This window comes from Pongo pygmaeus, chromosome 9 (genome assembly GCF_028885625.2).
Source record: "Pongo pygmaeus isolate AG05252 chromosome 9, NHGRI_mPonPyg2-v2.0_pri, whole genome shotgun sequence".
NCBI lineage: Eukaryota > Metazoa > Chordata > Mammalia > Primates > Hominidae > Pongo > Pongo pygmaeus.
In genome coordinates this window covers 35,834,152-35,854,654 of record NC_072382.2, presented here as the reverse complement: position 1 = coordinate 35,854,654, position 20,503 = coordinate 35,834,152, and the positions used below count along the sequence as shown (strand labels likewise).

General features: G+C 37.0%; 2 protein-coding genes across 19 annotated transcripts in view; one reads left to right on the top strand and one right to left on the bottom strand.

The window, feature by feature from the left end:
• IMMP1L (inner mitochondrial membrane peptidase subunit 1) overlaps positions 1-6,774 on the bottom strand; it is a 77,546-nt gene extending 70,772 nt beyond the window's left edge. For 9 of the 14 annotated variants that reach the window (XM_054441515.2, XM_054441517.2, XM_063671029.1 and 6 more), the window contains exon 1: positions 6,668-6,757. The gene's annotated coding sequence lies outside the window, so the exon portion shown is untranslated. Of the gene's footprint in view, positions 1-6,667 lie in introns of all 14 variants that reach the window. The other 5 variants (XM_054441514.2, XM_054441518.2, XM_054441520.2 and 2 more) reach the window with 4 other exon arrangements.
• A 106-nt stretch (positions 6,775-6,880) lies between these two features.
• ELP4 (elongator acetyltransferase complex subunit 4) overlaps positions 6,881-20,503 on the top strand; it is a 276,336-nt gene continuing 262,713 nt past the window's right edge. For 2 of the 5 annotated variants that reach the window (XM_054441507.2, XM_063671022.1), the window contains exons 1-2: positions 6,881-7,156; positions 17,137-17,172. In XM_054441507.2, coding sequence (XP_054297482.1) covers positions 6,934-7,156; positions 17,137-17,172 — 259 coding nt within the window. In that variant the 5' untranslated portion in view covers positions 6,881-6,933. The remainder of the gene's footprint in view (positions 7,157-17,136; positions 17,173-20,503) is intronic. The other 3 variants (XM_063671021.1, XM_063671023.1, XM_054441506.2) reach the window with 2 other exon arrangements.

Genomic DNA, 20,503 nt, shown 5'->3' with positions numbered 1-20,503 from the left:
AAACATTTTGTTTGCCTTTATTTTTTCTTGTAGACAGATTTACTTGACAAATCTCCTCGAACTAAAACCCTTGGACACATTTACCCTATTACACCGCACATTCTAACACATGACTATACAATGGCTTTTTAAGTTTTAATTTAAATCCCAGTTTTCCGTTTATACTTTAAAATCCACTAAAATTATGATGAATGTAAGTATTCATTTGCCTTGGTCAGTCCCAGCTCACTCCTGCTTTCCTAGCATCCAATATAATTCAGCATTTCAGTACTTTCAAAAGTGTCCTAAATAATCCATGGACCAAAGAGAAAATCAAAACAAAAAGTAGTAAATATTTTGAAATAAACGATGAAAACATAAAATGCCGTAAGTTATAGGAGCAGCTAGCGCACACTCTTAACTACACACGGTATATTAGAAAAGGCAGAAAATCAATAAATTAAGCTTTTAGTATAAGAAGGAGGAACAAACAAAACCTTAGCAAATCAAAATGAAGGAATGTAGAAGGAAACAAATGATAAATAGTAATCGATTAAACAGAAAGTAGAAAGTAAAGACTGAGAAAAACCAATAAAGCCAAATTTGAGTTTTTTAAAGATTAAGTGAAAAATCCCTAGCAAAATTAACAATGAAGAAAAAAAGGAAAAGAAACTCATCATTGTCAATTGCTGATATTTATTTATCAGCAATAAATAAAAGAAGAAATCACTACAGTCACAAAAGGATAGTAAGAGCTCATTCCAGCATGGCAAAGTAAGCTTATGACAGACCAATCCTAGCATAGACAACAACTATGAACTCTGAACAAAACACAAAAATCAATTATGTGAAGGCTCTACAGATTTAATAGAAGCGAACAGATTTTGCTGGGTAGTCAACTTAGGTAAGAAGGAATTGCCACAGGGTGAGTTTCCCATTTTTACTGATTTAACTTGAGGTCCCCACAGTACAGTGTGGCTAAAATTCTGAGAGAAAGAAAGCCAGCCTCCTGAAGAATCTGAAGACACACACTAACCAATGGAAAGTCCAGAAAGAAATCTGCCTAATTTAAGTGTGACTTTATTTATTAAAAAAGTGATGATGCCATATAGCAAGGAAAGAATCATTTTTTCAATAAATGGTGGTAGGTCAATAGGATACCAATACAGGAAAAACAAACGCATCTTTACCGCTGCCTCACACCAAACACAAAAAAGTCAATTCCAACAAAGTACAGACATAAATATTTAAAAGTAAAACATCAAGGGTTTTAGGAAAAAAAACATGGAGATCATCTTCGAAATTTTGAAGTAGGCAAACATAGCCATAAAGCACTAGCCACAAAGAAAAAATTGTTGTCAGAAAATGTTTTGACTGAAATCGAAAGATAAGAAAATGAAAAGGCAAGCTACAGACTGATAGAAGATATTTGTAATGAATTTATTTGGAAACGAACTCTTATCCAAAATATAAAAGAACTCCTACAAATCCATGGTACAGAGGCAGACAATCCAAATTTGTAAAATTAAAAAACATGGATAGACCCTTTCACAAAAGAGGTTACCCAAATGGCCAATAAGCACATAAACGGGTGCTCAACTTCATCAGTTCAAATCCAAATGACAATGCCATACCACAACCCTCTGAGAATAGCTGAAATGCAAGAAGAAAAATATTGTGTTGATAAGGATGAGAAGTAACAACAATTCCCAACTACTACTGGTAAGAGTATACACTGGTACAATTGCATTGAAGAAATGGCCACAAATGGGAAACTATCCAAATCCCTTCTAACAGTAGAACATGTAATAAATTATAATACATTTATATAATACTATACAGCAATAAGAATAGATCAGCCACAACGATACACATTAACAAGGATCATTTCACAAAAATAATGTTAAGCAAAAGAAGTCAAACATGGAATCTAATAGTGGATCTAATGGAATCTAATAGTTGATCTCATAGAAGTAGAGAGTATAATAAAAGTAGAGAAGTAGAAAAACAGGTAAAAGAAATCTGTGGTGCTACAACTCAGGACTATAGTTTCTCTTTGTGAGTATAATGACAGGAAGGAGGCAAAAAAGGAATTACCAGCGGTTGAGGAACTCCCTCTGTGTAGACATGACCTTAGTATTTTCATTCCTTCAATCATGCTGCCAGAATACCAGCAGGCCCAGTAGTGAACCTTCACAGTATCTCTGCTATACGCTTTACCTGCACAGACACAACAGTGATATGGACTCCAGGGCTAGGGAAGCCACTGAAAAAACAACTGAAGAGGTGTCCACTTGTATCAGAAGGTGCTGGTTGCCTACCATGTTCATTATATGTTTTCTGGTGTATCTCAAAGTGGTTTCCGCAGGATTTACAACAGTCAATCAAAGAAGTTATGGGAAACATTGTGGACATGGGAAACATTGTGGACATGGAAAAAATAAAAAAAAAAAAGTTGGGAGGGAATAGTTGTTTAAGATAGGGATCTTGGAGAAATTCAAGAGCTAATAGACACCACACCAGATGCATTAACAGAAGATGACTTGATGGAGATGAATGCTTCCAAACCAGTGCCAGATGATGAGAAAGAAGTAGAAGAAGCAGTGCCAGAAAACAAACTGACATTAGGCAATCTGGCAGAAGTCTTCCAGTTATTCAAGACTGCTGTGACTTCTTCTGACATGGACCCCTACTATAACATAGATACTAAAACTAAAGCAAACAGTGGAAGAAGAATTGGTACTGTACAAAAATATTTTTAGAGAGCTGAAAAAGCAAAACAGACAAATTAGTATGTATTTCCATAAAGTTATATTGACTGCATCTACCTCTCCTTCCTCCCCTCCCACATTCTCCGTCTCTGGCACCCTTGAGACTACAAGACCAACCCCTCCTCTTCCTTCTTCTGCTCAGACTACTCAACATGAAGGACATAATAAGAACGAAGACCTGTATAATGATCCACTTCCACTTAATGCATGGAAAATATATTTTCTTCCTATGATTTGATTAACATTTTCTCTAGCTTACTTTATGGAAAGAATGCAGTACATAATACATATACAAATTATGTGTTAATCCACAGACGTTATTGGTACAGCATCCAGCAGTGAAAAGTAGACTATTGGCAGTTAAGTTTGGGAGGGGTCAAAAGTTATATGTGTGTTTTCAACTACACGGGTGTGGGGGTCGACACTCCTGATCCCCACATTGTTGAAGGATAAACTGTACTTTATTAACCTATTTACCCACCTATCTTCCCTAACTGTGAATTCAAAGAGTACCGAGACAGTATTTTTTTCTCCTGTAACCTGAGCCCTGGTGCACTTCCTAGAATTTAGTATGTCCTTCATAAAGAATTAATTAAGAATGCACCTAAACATATAACTTTTTTTTTTTTTTTTTGAGACAGAGTCTCGCTGTGTCGCCCAGGCTGGAGTGCAGTGGCGCAATCTCGGCTCACTGCAAGCTCCGCCTCCCGGGTTCACGCCATTCTCCTGCCTCAGCCTCCTGAGCAGCTGGGACCACAGGCGCCTGCCACCATGCCCGGCTGATTTTTTTGTATTTTTTAGTAGAGACAGGGTTTCACCATGTTAGCCAGGATGGTCGCGATCTTCTGACCTCGTGATCTGCACGCCTCGGCCTCCCATAGTGCTGGGATTACACGCATGAGTCACTGCACCCAGCCAACATATAACTTTTAACTCTTCCTTTCCATGAATACTTTATTTATTCTCACGTTTTATATTCAACTCTGCTATTTGCTGGTAAGTTCAAGAATTCGAAATTATTTGGGAGCAAAGATATTATCTTTGTTAAAAAAAAAAAAAAAGGCAGCTGGGTGCGGTGTCTCACGCTTGTAATCCCAACACTTTGGGAAACCGAGGCGGGTGGATCACAAGGTCAAGAGATCGAGACTATCCTGGCCAACATGGTGAAAGCCCGTCTCTACTCAAAATACAAAAATCAGCTGGGCATGGTGGTGCACGCCTGTAGTCCCAACTACTTGGGAGGCTGAGGCAGGAGGATCATTTGAATCCAGGAGGTGGAGGTTGCAGTAAGCCGAGATCATGCCACTGCACTCCAGCCTGGCAACAGAGCGAGACTCCGTCTAAAAAGAAAACAAAAAACAAACAAACAAAAAAACCCATATTTGGCCATCGCGGTGGCTCACACCTGTAATCCCAGCACTTTGGGAGGCCGAGGTGGGCGGATCACGAGGTCAGGAGATTGACACCATCCTGGCTAACACGGTGAAACCCCATCTCTACTAAAAATACAAAAAATCAGCAGGGCGTGGTGTCGGGCGCCTGTAGTCCTAGCTACTCTGGAGGCTGAGGCAGGAGAATGGTGTGAACCCAGGAAGGCACAGCTTGCAGTGAGCTGAGATCACGCCACTGCACTCCAGCCCGGGAAACACACGAAGACTCCATCTCAGAAAAAAAAAAAAAAAAAGCATATTTATCCTACGACAGTGTTATACCAGATATATATCCTAATTTCATGAATACTCTGGTGTCTCTGGTGTGCATATAGATAATCTTTCCAGAATTATAGTCCAAGTCAAAGTTGGAAAATAATTCTTCAGTTCTAGTAATGAGAAAACAAAGCACCACTATTATCATCTTGGGAAAACTAAAGAGTTAAGTAAATACAGTAGGAAACAAGGGAATATGTAATATAGAAGCCTATAAAAACGAATTATACCATTATGTTAAGTGAAGTAAGTCAGACACAGAAAGACAAATATCACATGATCTTACTCATAGGTGGAATCTAACAGTTAATCGCACAGAGAGTATAATGGTGTTTACCAGAGGCCAGGATGGTTGGCGGGGGGATGGGGAGAATTTGGTCAAAGATACATAATATCAGTTCGATAGGAGGAATAAGTTTCAAGAAATCTATTATATAACATGAATTTATAGCAAGCTGACTATAGTTAATGATGATATATTGTATTCTTTAAAAAAATGTAGAGTGTAGATGTTATGTACTCTTACCACAAAAATGATAACTATGTGAGGTAATGCATTGCTAATTAGCTAGATTTAACCATTCCGGAATGTACATACACTTCATAGCAACATGAGGTACACAAAACAATGCCATCTGTCAAAAAATAATAATTATATGTAGCATTTCAAAAAGTTCACAGCGTCAAAAACATTTGTATGGGTGGGGGAACAGAGAGCATCAGGAAGAATAGCTAATGGATGCTGGGCTTAATACCTAGGTGGTGGGTTGATCTGTGCAGCAAACCACCACAGCACACGTTTACCTATGTAACAAACCTGCACATGAAGCCCAGAACCTAAAATAAAAGTTGAAGAAAAAAAGATTCAAGAAGTTTCTATCTGATATTGGACTGCTTTGTCACTTTTTGTTTTGGTCTTCCTAGTGCTTATTTACTACAGGATAAAATTAGCACATACTATTTAATGTGTTCATTTTAAGTACTATGTTGTTTTCTATGTGTTAATTTTATCTCCTCCAGATGAGACCATTTTTATTACCATAGGTCTAAAATGACAAGATTAAGTCCAAACAGACAGTAATCACTCAACAGCTATTTACTGAGTACCTTAAAGATTCAATATGAAAGCAACCTTGATCAAAGCTTTCCAGTTGATATATTGTGAAACAGGGTTTTTTCCTAAACATGATTCTAAAAAACAAGCAAACAAACAAAAATCCTCCCCAAATGAAAAACTCCAGTCACTATTTAGCAATACTAATTTCAATTTATCAAACAGAATCAGCCCAAAAATTTCAACAGGTCAGTGAGATTTAAAACAATTCGATGGCAAGAATTTCAGTGAGGTTTGGCTCTAATTAAAAGGTATCACAGATCATTGTCAAAGTCAATAACTCAGTAGTGCAGTAATGATTGGGGAGTCCTTTTTAATTTAGACATTTGTCAATCATGATTGCCTTTAAACATCACTTATCCACTGTCCCTGCTCAGTTTTGAGAAAAAAAATAAATACAAAAATACAACTCAAAATACATGTTTTTTCCACACATAAAATTCGTATTTTAGTAATAAACTCTCGATTCAGGGTTCATAAAATAAAGTAGGTATACTTCTAATTCTTCCTAGCAGTTTTTTGGGGGAAAGAAACCCTAAGTATTTTCTGTTATTTGCGGCTGCTTTAACAACAAACGACAATTAAATGTGTGAACAAGGTTGTCAGAGTAACACTTGTCATTTACACCGCTTAGGAAAGACATCCAAGACTTCCAGAAACACTAATTAAAATTAACAAAAGCTTCTTATCGGAACTTGTCAGAGAGCTATATTTTGTCAGACACAGGAAAACCAGATAGCCACAAAGTTCAAGAGTTTTCGCTCCAAGGTTTAAATCCAAACCACCCACCACTAGGCACTAACGAACTAAGCCCAGACGCTCAGCAACCAACTCATTAAGGTAAGAGATCCCATCCTTTCCATATAACACAAAATTAAGAAAAAGACATCGTGGGGAAGGCGGACTGAATTTTCTGTCAGAAATCACAAGATAAATGAGCAGGAAAAAAGTCTATCCTCATACACAGCGGAGAAAGGTGCAAGCTACTAGCAATTGCTTGATAAGTCCTAAGGGTTTATCGGTTCACCAACCTTTTCTTTAACTCAATGTGAATGAAGGCACTCAAAAGGAGAAGAACGTTACGTGATATTACCTACCTCGGGCCCCAAAGAACCCTGGAGACCCTCAACCAGGACACAGGTGGGCCTTTCTCACCTGGGTCCCGCCGAAGTCGACCGTCCTTACGCAGGGCGCACTTTTCAGCAATACGCCTTCCGATTGGCTGGCTTGGGAGGGACGTCTCAGTCCTATTGGTTACGAGAGCCGCGGTTGGGGCGAGGAGGCGGGAGTTTGGGACTGGTTCTGATAGGCCGGGTGTTTGCGTTCCCAGAGTTCCTATTGGGTTAACACTGGAGGCTCTAAGATGGCGGCAGTGGCAACCTGCGACAGTGTTGCCGGGAGTACTGGGTCTGCAGTGGCGACAGCCAGCAAGCGCAACGTCACCAGTTTCCAGAAGAGGGGTCCTAGAGCCAGCGGGACCAACGACAGCGGCCCTCGACTGGTGTCCATTGCGGGCACGCGACCGTCGGTGCGGAATGGACAGCTGCTGGTATCAACCGGGCTCCCAGCCCTGGACCAGCTCTTAGGTCGGTTCAGAGCGGAGATCTGGGCTCAGCCGAGGGGAAACTTAGGGAGGGGACCTGTCGGGGAAGCCACTTTGACCCCACATCTCTCTCTGACCCCTAAACCTTCGGAGGAGGAGAGAATAGCCTGGTCTGATTGAGATGGAGGGGAATACGGGTTGTGTGGAGACTTCTGAGCGCTGTTAACTAAACATGTTTTAGTGCCCCCACTCTCTATTTCATTCCCTGTCCTCCAACCCCTTTTCATATTACGGCGGAATTCGTACATGCTTTTTACCCTGAAATGCTTTCTAGTCAAGGGAAGACATTAATTTATGGAGATGGTTTGGCTTTCATTCAGGATACCTCCCTTCTGCTTTCTCCAGGCAGCTCACGGTTTAGACCAGCCTACAAAAGTTTTTATAATTGTGGGAGACAGACTTCATTAGAAGATGCTGGAAAAAAATGATTTCCCCTCTTTGACCGTCAGACTGCCTGTTCTCTGGTTCTAAATCTTAAAACATTTTGGCTTTAAGAGAGGAAATGTTAAAGGCTTATGTTGACACATAATCCTTATAAAGTATTTTGAGCCTGTCGTTGATATTTAGGTAGTGTCTGCGTTAAATCTGTGTATATATTTTTTATTTTTTCTATATACATTTTGCTTCCCAGTATTGATTGCTGCTACATTCCATACGACATCTTTAACTTTAACTCACATTTTAACGAGAAAAGTCTAGTTCTTAGGCTTTCCTTTAAAATCTCTGGAATTTTTTATGAGAAGCCTGCTGAAGAATATGCTTGTTTCATAACTGTTTATTGAAAGGATTGACCAGATTAAGTTGGTAGGACAGATTTGCTGTGTTAATAAAGCTTCTAGATTAATTTCTGAATGCTGTTTCATTAAAACCCTGTCTGTGTTTACATTTCATAACTTTTTTCATAGTGTGTGATGTGTGTCTGTTAAATCTTGTACACTTTCATAAAATATAACTGTCATTGCTTGTTCTTGTACTTAGCTTGACATTTCTTTGGTTATTTTCCCCTCAAAGTAGGCTTTTCATAGGTTTAGTGCAGAGAAAGTAAGAAGACAAGCAACCTATGAGAAAGAGTATGGTTTCTGATTCTATCATTTCATTTCCCGGTTATTTCTACATAAGTTTAAGTATTTTTCACTTAATTGTTTCAAGTGTATTTTCATCCTGAGTTGCATGGTACTGTAAACAGAAGAGATTCAAAATATCTAGTTAGCAAATATATAGTCCACCGTTTTTCCCTTGTGAGCCTCAGTTGATATCCTCTGACATTTGAACTTTAAGTTTGGTAGCTATTTCTAGGCCTTATATATTTTTTAATTCAATAGGATATGTAACTTCATTTACTTGATACTAAAACTTTCCAAACAAAAAGGTTATGTTTCTATTATAATGTCTTCAGTTCCTCATTAGAATAACAAAATGTTCCTAGTGTACTTTCTGGCACTTAGTAGGTTCTCAATAAGTTGTTGAATACAGGAAAAATAATATGTAGAAAAAAACTGAGACGAGAAATTATGAAACATGTAGAATGGAGTTTCATGTTTGAGCTCTAAAAACAAATTAAATGTTATGAACAGTCTCACAAAACCAGTGACCATGTGTACTGATCGTTAGGCTTCAAATTTAGTGCTCTTTGCACTAGGCTACCGCTGTCTGAAATTTTTACATATTCTTTCCAGGGTTTTGCCCATTTATTGAACCTCAGATTAATGATTTAACTATCGTCTCTTAAAGTACCCACCAAAAAGAGAACCCAAAGCACCTTCTATACGTGTTTCTTCAGAGATACAAACTTGAACAGTAATTTTTAAAGTTTCTATATTTGCTTGGAATGGGAGACTCTAGTAGGATATTTAAGTGTAACAAGCTTATGCTAAAAATTACTGTTCATTAAGATGGTAGAAACAGTATTGGTTGTAGAATACTTTGAAATATATTTTGCATGTATGCAGTGAATTCTCAAAGTGCACAAAAGTTGAAGAGGTTATAATAGAATTGACTACATCTTGAAAAATAAATATGTCCAGAAATATTTTAGTTTTAACCTCTTAATGACATTTTTGTATTCTGATTTTCTGTATAAGCAATTTAGACTATGTTATTACTTGAAAATGTTATTTGACTCAAGTTGTGACAAGCCTAATATGACTATATGGTGACAAAAGGTAATGATAATAGGATGTTATGGTGTTAGAACGGTAAGATCATACTGTAATATTGTGATTATTGCCTAAATATATTATGTGGTTACTGTGTAACAAGTAAATATTATAGCTTCCATGTAGTACGGTGACGTTTTACTACTGCCACCATGACGTCATTGTAATTTTAAACATAGATGCAAAATATATTTGAAAGGCATCATACATGCTAATTGTTAGTCATTTGATGATACACTGATAATTCCATTACTTATTCCAAAGCGTTTCATGAATTTGAAAATTTTCAATATCTGCATCTTTCAAATGACCTAATATATGTTTTTGTTCTGACAACCTAATTGTATTATGAGATATTGATATACATTTCCCAAGTTAGCTACATTAAAATTTTTTAAATTCTCAGATTATCTAACCCATGTTCTCAACCTTGCCCTTCTGGGTATTTATATTTATATTGTTATTTGAGGACACTGTATGTAAATAACACTTATATTTTGGAAAAGGAAAGATAGATATTCCATTGATTGAAGAGGTACTCCATTTCTCTTCCAGGGGTTTCCAAAGAAAGATTATAGCAGCTAAAGGATTCTGGCAGAATTGCCCCCTGCCCCCCCGCCCTGCCCCGCCCACCCAACCCCGTTCCCTGTAAAGTATACTCCATGTTAGAACCATATATCTAACCTGGAAGAATTAACCACAACTTCATCCTCCAGAAAAATGCTTAAAGGAAGGGTAACTGCAGATTTGACCTCTGTGCTGTTAAATTTTGATAGTGAAGGGAATGTCAGATAGGGATTTGAGGTAAACAATAGTCTAGGAAGAGTAATCTGAAAGAAGCTTAATGGTAGCAGCCATTTTTTAACATTGATGTCAAAAAGTAAACACTAGTGGGCTTATTTCCTTTATTATGTTAATGTGTAGCATGGGATAATATACATTGAGCTTGGACTACATATTTAACACAATCTTGGTTATGATATTTTACCAACCAATATAATTAGCTGTATATTTAAGAAAAATGTATTTTTTATTGCTATGTAAAATTATTTCATGTGACTTAATCTATAGAACTATTCACAGTTCCTAGCTTTATTTTGATTCTCATGTTTGTCCAGCCAGTAATTGTGTCATAATGAAGAGCAGTCACTATGTTTTATAATGCTTGGGGAAGAAAAAGTAGAGTTGTTATCAAAATAACTGCAATTAAATTTGAGATCCAGCATTAATTAAGTAGTTAAGGCTATTACTGTGAACCAAGGAAACAATATGAACTTGTTTTTTACATTGCGTTTTCCCAAAAATACTTTTTTGTAATTTTAAGCAAAATTATTCCTTTATATAGAGCTCTGGAAAGGACTGGCATAAATCACTGTTATCTTTCTTGACTTTCATTTCTTTTCCCTTTTACTTTCTCTAACATTGAAGAAAGGCTTTCATATTCTAGTGTATTAATTTGACCTCATTTACCCAAAATTTATAGCTTAATCAGAGGTTTCTATTGGGGAGAGTGTGGGGATTGAATGTTGTTCCTTTAAAATATTAGTAGTACTAATGCAATTGTCTTACTACTGCATGAATTGAAACAACAACAAAAGCCCTTTCATTGTCTTATGATTTTAAAAATTGTGGAAGATCCTGGCATTTGCAAGATCTTAAATTTTCTAATATTATTTCTTAAGTATTAAATATCTTTTCTGGTTTTAAGAAAAAAATGCCTATTTTTAAAAGATGTGAAATCTTGATGAAATTAATTCTGTAAAATATCAAGCTTGCTGAGTATCTTTAACCTTTCAAACCTTTATTTTGATTCTCATGTTTGCCCAGCCAATAATTGTGTCATAATTATTGAAGAGCAGTGATGATTCTTTAACCTTTCAACCTCTTGTATTCTTTTGTGTACATAAAGTACTCTTTTATTTTTAGTAAGATGGAAATAAGTATACATCTTAAAGACGTCTAGAAGTAAAACCAGGAGTTTATTTGCTGGCCAGATGTGGTAGTTCACACTTATAATCCCAGCACTTTGGGAAGCCAAGATGGGTGGTTTGCTTGAGCCTGGGAGTTTGAGACAAGCCTGGGCAACATAGAGAGACCCTGGCTCTTCAGAAAATACAAAAATCACCCAAGCTTGGTGGTGCACTCCTGTAGTCCCAGCTACTCAGGAGGCTGATGGGGGAGAATCCCTGAGCCCGGGGAGTTCAAGTCTGCAGTGAGCTGTGATCACACCACTATACTCCAGCCTGGGTGACAGTGAGACCCCATCTCAAAAAAAGAATTTATTTTGCTTAGTGACTTAGAAAGTGTGTTGGTAATTTTTCTAAGTTAGGGTGAAAGGGGAGAGGAAGTAGTAAACAAGGCCCTTTTACTACTTTCTTGCTTGTTTTCATTACAAAAATAAGATGATTGTTTGCTTACCCTATTACTTATCTGTAATACATTGTATTGGGAAAAGATATTTCAATTTTAATTGGTAACTATTAGTGTGAAGTCTATGTTGCTTTTGGAATTAGATAAAATTACTAATGGATTACTAAATTTGAAAGTAAATTAAAAGCCAGCTTTCAAAGAATATGTCAGGATACTCTGTTGTGGTTGGTTGGTTGTTTTAGCTTTTTATTTATTTATTTTTTAGTTGGAGCATGGCTACAAACATTCAAACTTTTAAGTTAAAATACAGCTAGACCTTCCATTTATCAAGTAAGAGACATCAAAATACCTATACAAAGGTATCTTGTGGAAATGTTTTGAGATCATGTCTCACTAAACTCAAGTTTAGAAGAATAGAGAAATTTGCTGCTATATGCATGTGTGTGTGTATATATATATGTATAGGTCCAAATTATTTCTCTTAAAACACGTAGAGTAAAAGCTTGATTTTTAAAAGCTTTAGTTAATAAGTTTAAATTAGTTAATGAGTTACATCTTATTCCCCACAACTATCCTTCACAATGACCAAACTTTACTACAGCCAATCTAAATGTGAATCTAGTGAATTTACATGATAGAACCTTCTTACCTTTTTGTAAAAGAAGTTTGAGAAGATATTTGGTTGATAAAAATGATTTTAATATGTCCCCATTATGTCTTAATGTTCAAATTTTCTAAACATTAGAATTGTAATACACAAAAGATTTTTTAGGTTATGTGGTCACTCATGCCTGTAATCTCAGCACTTTGGGAGGCCAAGGCTGGAGGCTACTTTGAGCCCAGGAGTTCAAAACCAGCCTGGGCAATATAGTGAGACCCCGTCTCTACAAAGAATGAAAGAATTAAAAAAGAAAAAGAATTAGCCAGTCATGGTTACATGTTCCTATAATCCCACCTATTTCAGAGGCTGAGATGGGAGGACCACTTGAGCCTGGGAGGTTGAAGCTGCAGTGAACCATGATCACACCACTGCACTCCAGTCTGAGCAACACGGCGACACCCTGTCCCCACCCCCCACAAAAAAAAAGGAATTACCAAAATGGTAAAGGTAACTCTTTCTGAGTACCTTTCTGGGCCAGACACCTCTACTTGGTAATCACTTCATGTAATTGGAAAACTGTTATGTGATCTGTTCTCATTGTCCCATAGTGAATGTTAAAAAATCTTTACTTCTGGCTGGGCGCAGTGGCTCATGCCTGTAATCCCAGCACTTTGGGAGGCCGAGGCGAGCAGATCACGAGGTCAGGAGATCGAGACCATCCTGGCTAACACGGTGAAACCCCGTCTCTACTAAAAATACAAAAAAAATTGCCGGATATGGTGGCAGGTGCCTGTAGTCCCAGTTACTTGGGAGGCTGAGGCAGGACAATAGCATGAACCCGGGAGGCGGAGCTTGCAGTGAGCTGAGATTGCACCACTGCACTCCAGCCTGGAGGACATAGCAAGACTCCGTCTCAAAAAATAAAAAATCTTTGCTTCTCTGTCTGTCCCAGTGGAGGCCTTATATAAATTCCTTATTTGAGGAGACGTAAATGTAACTCAGGAGGTTAGATAAGAAACCTAAATCCTCCCTATAGGAAATAGGTTAAAGTAAGAAACTTTTTAATAGTGCCTGCTCCAGCTTAGACACCATAATGTCTCTTGTATGCTTGTATCAATTCATCTCCTTATATGTACAGAAAAAGGCTATTGGGTAATTAAATGTTTATTTTTGCATTTAAGGGATAGTAGGAAAGTAAGGAAGTGTGATATAAGATGTTCAAATGAATTAAAACATTACTGTGGCACTATGAAATTAAACATTTAGCCTAATCTTATCCCAAAGCAAACCCTTTGTTCTGATCCGTTTGTTTGTTTGAGACTGGGTCTCACATTGTTACCCTGGCTGGAGTGCAGTGGCGCGAACACTGCTCACTGCAGCCATAACTTCCCATGCTCAATTGATCCTCCTGCCACAGCCCCCCAAGTAGCTGGGACTACAGGTGGCAGCATGCCTTGTAATTTTTGTATTTTTTTGTAGAGATGGAGTTTTGCCATGTTGTCCAGGCTTGTCTCAAACTCTTGAGCTAAAGTGATCTGCTCACCTTGGCCTCCCAAAGTGCTGGGATTATAGCCGTGAGCCACTGCACCCAGACCTGATCGTTTTTGATGGCTATCATGACATACATTTCAGCTTATGTTTATCTTTTCATCTGAAGATGAAAGTTATCCTGTGTAGTCTGATACGACTTTAAATGCTATATGAAGGAACCTGTCTAAATGTGAACTTAAAATATAAAGTCTTGTAAATATATAAACTTAAACATTAAAACATTTAAATATACTAGGTTTTTTCATTATTTCCTTCCCTAAGAGTTTGGAATGTTCTACATATTGTCATGAAATTGATGTTTAGCCTCACTGTAAATCGCTTAGCGTAAGTCTCATGTTGCATATTATTCTAGGTGCATGTATGTTACCAGATTTCAAACTGTTTAACACATAATAGTTGTGCTTTTTTGCAAGGCAAAAAATAAACACTATCAAAGGAACTTTTTTTTTTTTTTTTTTGAGACACAGTCTTGCTCTGTGGCCCAGGTTGGAGTGCAGTGGCATGATCTCAGCTCACTGCAACCTATGACTCCTGGGTTCAAGCGATTCTTCTGCCTCAGCTCCACTGAATAGCTGGGATTACAGGAGTGGGCCACCACATCTGGCTAACAGGGTTTCACCCTGTTGGCCAGGATGGTCTCGAACTCCTGAGCTTATGTGATCTGCCTGCCTCGGCCTTCCAAAGTGCTGGGATTGCAGGTGTGAGTCACCGTGCCCAGCCTATCAAAGGAACTTTTGTTACTAAGTTTTTCTGTATGACAAATGTGACTACAAAACTTTTTTGTGGAAAGTTCTTTATTAGTGTTCTAAATGTTTCTTTCATATTTGTATACAAAAAACAAACAATTAACATTGACTCCAGTTGTCCAACAACTTTGAGTATTTTTTTTTTTTTTAACGGAGTCTCACTCTGTCACCTAGGCTGGAGTGCGGTGGCGCAATCTCAGCTCACTGCAACCTCCCCCTCCTGGGTTCAAGCAATTCTCCTGCCCCAGCCTCCCAAGTAGCTGGGACTACAGGCGCCAGCCACCACGCCCAGCTAATTTTTTTTGTATTTTTAGTAGAGACTGGATTTCACTATGTTGGCCAGGCTGGTCTTGAACTCCTGACCTCACGATCCACCCGTCTTGGCCTCCCAAAGTGCTGGGATTACAGTCGTGAGTCATCGCACCCGGCCCAACTTTGAGTATTTTTAAAATTATACTTTAAATACATTTCTATTCTTTGATATTCATTTTTTAAAATTTTGAGTGAATTTGTGTTTGAGACATTAATCAAAATGGTAATAGTTTTGCAAATGGAGTGAAGAGCAAAGTATTAGTACTCAAATGTCTTAGTGTAGTTCTAATTTCTTTAATTTTTTTTTTTTTTTTGAGATGGAGTTTCGCTCTTGTTGCCCAGGCTGGAGTGCAATGGTGCAATCTCGGCTCAGTGCAACCTCCACCTTCCTGGTTCAAGCGATTCTCCTGCCTCAGCCTCCTGCGTAGCTGGGATTACAGGCGTGCACCACCACGCCCATCTACTTTTGTATTTTTAGTAGAGATGGGGTTTCTCCATGTTGGTCAGGCTGGTCTCGAACTCCCGACTTCAGGTGATCTGCCCGCCTCAGCCTCCCAAAGTGCTGGGATTACAGGCATGTGCAACTGCACCTAGCCCTAAAATTAATTTTTAAATTGATTTTTAATGATTCACCATTTGAATTATATATTTCATATATTTCATGATTATATTACCATAATTCAGATTTTTTTTTTTTTCTGAAACAGAGTCTCGCTCTGTTGGCCAGGCTGGAGTGCAGTGGTGCAATCTCAACTCAGGGCAACCTTGCCTTTCAGGTTCAAAAAATTCTTGTGTCTCAGGCTGGGCACGGTGGCTCACACCTGTAATCTCACCACTTTGGGAAGTCCAGGCAGGTGAATCACGAGGTCAGGAGTTCGAGACCAGCCTGGCCAACATAGTGAAACCCTGTCTCTACTAAAAGTACAAAAAATTATCTGGGTGTAGTGGTGGGCGCCTGTAATCCCAGCTACTGGGGAGGCTGAGGCAGGAGAATCACTTGAACCCGGGAGGCGGAGGTTGCAGTGAGCCAAGATTGTGCCAATGCACTCCAGCCTGGGTGACAGAGTGAGACTCTGTCTCAAAAAAAAAAAAAAAAAAATTTCCCGTTTCTCAGCCTCCTGAGTAGCAGGGATTACAGGCATGCACCACCACATGCAGCTTATTTTTTTGTATTTTTAGTAGAGACAGGGTTTCACCATGTTGTCCAGGCTGGTTTTGAACTCCTGACCTCAAGTGATCCGCCCACTTCAGCCTTCCAAAGTGCTAAGATTACAGGCCTGAGCCACTGTGCCTGGCCTAATTCAGATATTTAAAAGAACACTAGTCTAGTAATACTGAAAATGTATTTTGTGATGATGTTCTTTTTTTGTTTGAAATGGCAAATACATTCCTTTTAAATTGTAAATATATTTAGAGCATGTCCAGACTTTGTGTATATTATTCATAATAAAAAAGAATTAACTTTAATTATCAGGTCTTTACTTAAAGTCTTACTTAATTTGAAGATAAATATTAATGTGGAATTTCTATAATAATCTTTGTTGTACTTCTGTAGTGGTTAAGTTACTGTGCACATTTAACTCTTGAGTATTGAGTTAATTTATTAACAAGTGCTAAATATAACATTATTGGAGTCCTTAACCACAGTTATGTTGAATACTGTGTGGTTCTATCATAGAAGAAAGGAGGATAGTACAGTATGTTATGGAAGTAATTGTAGGTGGGGCGTGGTGGCTCACGCCTGTAATCCCAGCACTTTGGGAGCCCGAGGCAGGTGGATCACGTGAGGTCAGGAGTTCGACACCAGCCTGACCAACATAGTAAAACTCCATCTCTACTAAAAATACAAAAATTAGCCAGGCGTGGTAGTGGGCACCTGTAATCCCAGCTACTCAGGAGTCTGAGGCAGGAGAATTGCTTGAACCCAGGATGGGGAGGTTGCAGTGAGCTGAGAGGAGATTGTACCACTGCACTCCAGCATGATCGACAGAGCGAGACTCCATCCCAAAAAAAAAAAAGAAAAGTAATGTGTAGTGTGTAATTACATATAATACGTAATTATTTCATAATAGCACCTTGAGCAAAGTATTGCAAAAGTAATTAAAATGTTGTTCACAACTACTCTTTTAAAGTTATTGAAGTGCCTTTCCTTCATAAAGCCTAACTTTTATGCTAAAGGTAATGGAAAAGGTAAATTAATTTTCTTCTGGTTTTGTTTCATTTCCAGGTGGAGGTTTAGCCGTTGGAACAGTTCTTCTAATTGGTTAGTACAAAATACATGCTTTGCTCTCCTCTATCATTGTTTTCTGTTGTGCATAATCATTTTATCCAATTCTCATTCCAAAATTATTTAAATCACTAACACAACAGAAGTTAAGATAAATTAGAGAGGAATTGACTTAAGTTCTATTTTAAATTCTAATGTTGATCTGAACTTGAAATAAATTAGGCAAATATATCTGAACATGTAGCTCTTATAACTTAAAAATGTTCATAGTGCATTGTGCTCCATTTTTTTAAAAAGACTAAAATTAATGTGAATTGATTTTTTTGGAGAATCTGAATATTTAAAGTGGGATTATTACAGGGATCAATTTGGGAAATTGAAATACTAAGTCCATCGTATATATCATATCATTTTATCATTATCTTTTTATTGAAACAAAAGTAACGAAGTAGTAGATCATATTTTAGTTCATCTTTAAAGTGGCAAGAGTCCTAATTTAAGTATATAACCATAATTGCCTTCCTTCTTTTTTAGTATATATAGGTCACAGATTCTTGGAATTGAAATAAACCTTGTCAGTTATATAATCAAAGCAGCCATATTAATATTTAATTCATGTATCTGTAACATATCTATTGTTCCTACTTTTGTAGGAACAATACATTTACATAGTTTTTCACATGACACCCTTAAAATATTTGAAAATACCTATTTTTTCATCTCAAATATTCTCCAAACTAAATAGACATCATTCTTTAACCTGGTTTTATATGTTAGGGTTTTCACACACCTCACTGTTCTGATTATTCTTTTTATGCACCTTCTAGTCTGGCATTCATTGTCTCTTGAATCATGCCCCGACCTAAATACAATATTCCAAATGTAATATGACCTGAAATCACCATGGTGGGACTATAAAATAAACATGTTAATCTAGACAAAGTTATTAGTACCAGGCAACAAAAAGGTTAGTTTCTATTTATTGACCCCTAAGGTAACAAAAAAAGTAAGTATTTTGGAAGAATTTGCCCCAAGAGTGAGTAAAATACAAAGTGGTGATACTTAAAATTTGGCATATATGTAAGAATTTGTCTAGTAAAGGAAAACGTTATATAGAACATTTTATTCCTCGTCTATGCTGGATAATTGAAGAGTAATAATATTAGTAGTGAGAGCTGCCTTTTATTTAACTCTTACTGTTGGTCATACATTATGCAAAGTGCATTATGTGTTTGTTTGTTAGTTTTTTTTACTTAATACAACAACCTCCGAAGATACTAAATATACTTCATGTTATTTCCCTTTTATACATGAGGAAATGAGGCTCACAAGGATGGGGTAGTTTTCCCACTCTTCCATAGTTAATCTGAGAACCAGTACTTGAATTCTGTGTGATTCCAAAACCCATTTTTTTGTAACTGTGCTCTAAAGTTTTCTCACATGTTTTGTTTAATAGCAATAAACAATAAAATAGGAATTACTTCCCTTTTTAGATTATTGCAGTTTCAAGTAGTAAAGTAAAACTCACATTTATGGAGATTTTTTCTTTTAATGAATTTTCAAATTTCTCAACATGAAGGAATCCTTGATAAATTCATGCACAATAAGGATCAAAGTTGCAGCACTGTAAAAATCCTTATTTCACATGATCAGCGTTTCTCCATTCCAGTAAAAAAGTTTTGTCTTTAAAATAGAAATCGATATATAGGGAGTGCTAAAAACATCTTCAGGTGTACAGTATTTGTTAGATCGGTTTATATAGTTGTAGCATATTGCTATTAAAAATGTAATATATTAGTTTACTTAAATTATGCCATTTAATCATTCCGGTCCTGTGTTCTCTCAACTCAGCCATTAATTTCCCTGTTGGCTCTTGGCTGCGAAGTATCTGCCAACTTCTTACCAGTCATTTACTTACATAAATACAATATAATCTTCTGGAAATTTACCTAGAGTTTAGTGCCTGAGTATCCAGATAGTAGACAATTTTTAATAAAAGCTAAGTAAAATATGTCTTATGAGATACTTATGTCACCCATGAGTCATTAAAGTACTATTTAAGGACTTTGAAGACAGAATTATTCCTAACATTACATGTAAGAGAGAAAAATAACCTGTGATCAAGAAATTCTAGAAATGATTATCTCAGTTACATTTTTAAGACTGTATCTTATGGTAAATAAAGAATGTCTGAAGGTGTCTATTGAGAAAATTATCTACATGTTTGGTATAAATACATAAAATACAAAACGGTGTGTAAAGAAAATTAGGTTGCTTTTTCGGATCCTCAGCCTCCATTCCTTGAAATTATAGTGTCCTGGGTATTCCACCCAAATATTTCTATGTAAGTGTTAGACATGGGAGCATTTCACACTTTGCTTTATCTACTTAATACATCTTAGACCTCAATTTATGTACATTTATATAGATGTACTACTTCATTTTTGTTAACAACTGCATAGGGTTTTATTATATAGATGTGCCATAATTATTGTAACAGTTCTTTACTGAAAAATTTAAATTAATTCCATCTTTTTCTATTACTAGCAATGCTATTGTGCATAATCTTGTGTGTAACCTTTGCACACATATGTAAATATTTCTAGAATAAACTGTAAGATATAGACTTGCTTCATTGCAGCATGTTAAATTTTGTAGCTATTATTAGATTGCTCTCCCAAAAGGTTATACTGTCATATGCTTCAGCCAACAATTATATCAGTTTATCCTAATCTCACCCTTGACAACACTTGTATATTATCAAACATTTTAATATTTACCAGTCTAATTAGATTAGATTAGTAGAAGTTCTCCACTTTTTTTTTTTTTTTTTTTTTAAGAGATGAGTCTTGTTGTGTTTCCCAGGGTGGACTGCAACGGCATGATCGTAGCTCACTGCGGCCTCGAACTCCTGGGCTTAAGTAGTCCTCCCTTCTCAGTCTCCTGAGTAGCTGGGACAGCACTCACACCACCATGCCCTGCTAATTTTTTATTTATTTATTTATTTTTTGGTAGAGATAGGGCCTTGTTATATTGCCCAGGCTGTTCTTAAACTTCAGGACTTAAGCAGTCCTCCTGCCTCTGCCCACAAAGTGCTAGGATGATTGGTGTGAGCCACTGCATCTGGCCCCAGTTCTCTACTTTTCTTCATTCCCAAGTCTAGGTGACTTGTACAGTGAATTAAATCCACTTGAAGATATGGAAGCATAGTTTCAAAATATAAAAATACAAGGATTTTAGTTCAGTGTTTAGGAGCCTATGGTATTACTATATTGCTCATCACTGAAAGACTTTAAATTCCAGAAGTAAGAGAAAATTAAAACATGAAGATTATTTACATTAATAACATTTTACTACAGATTTCCAA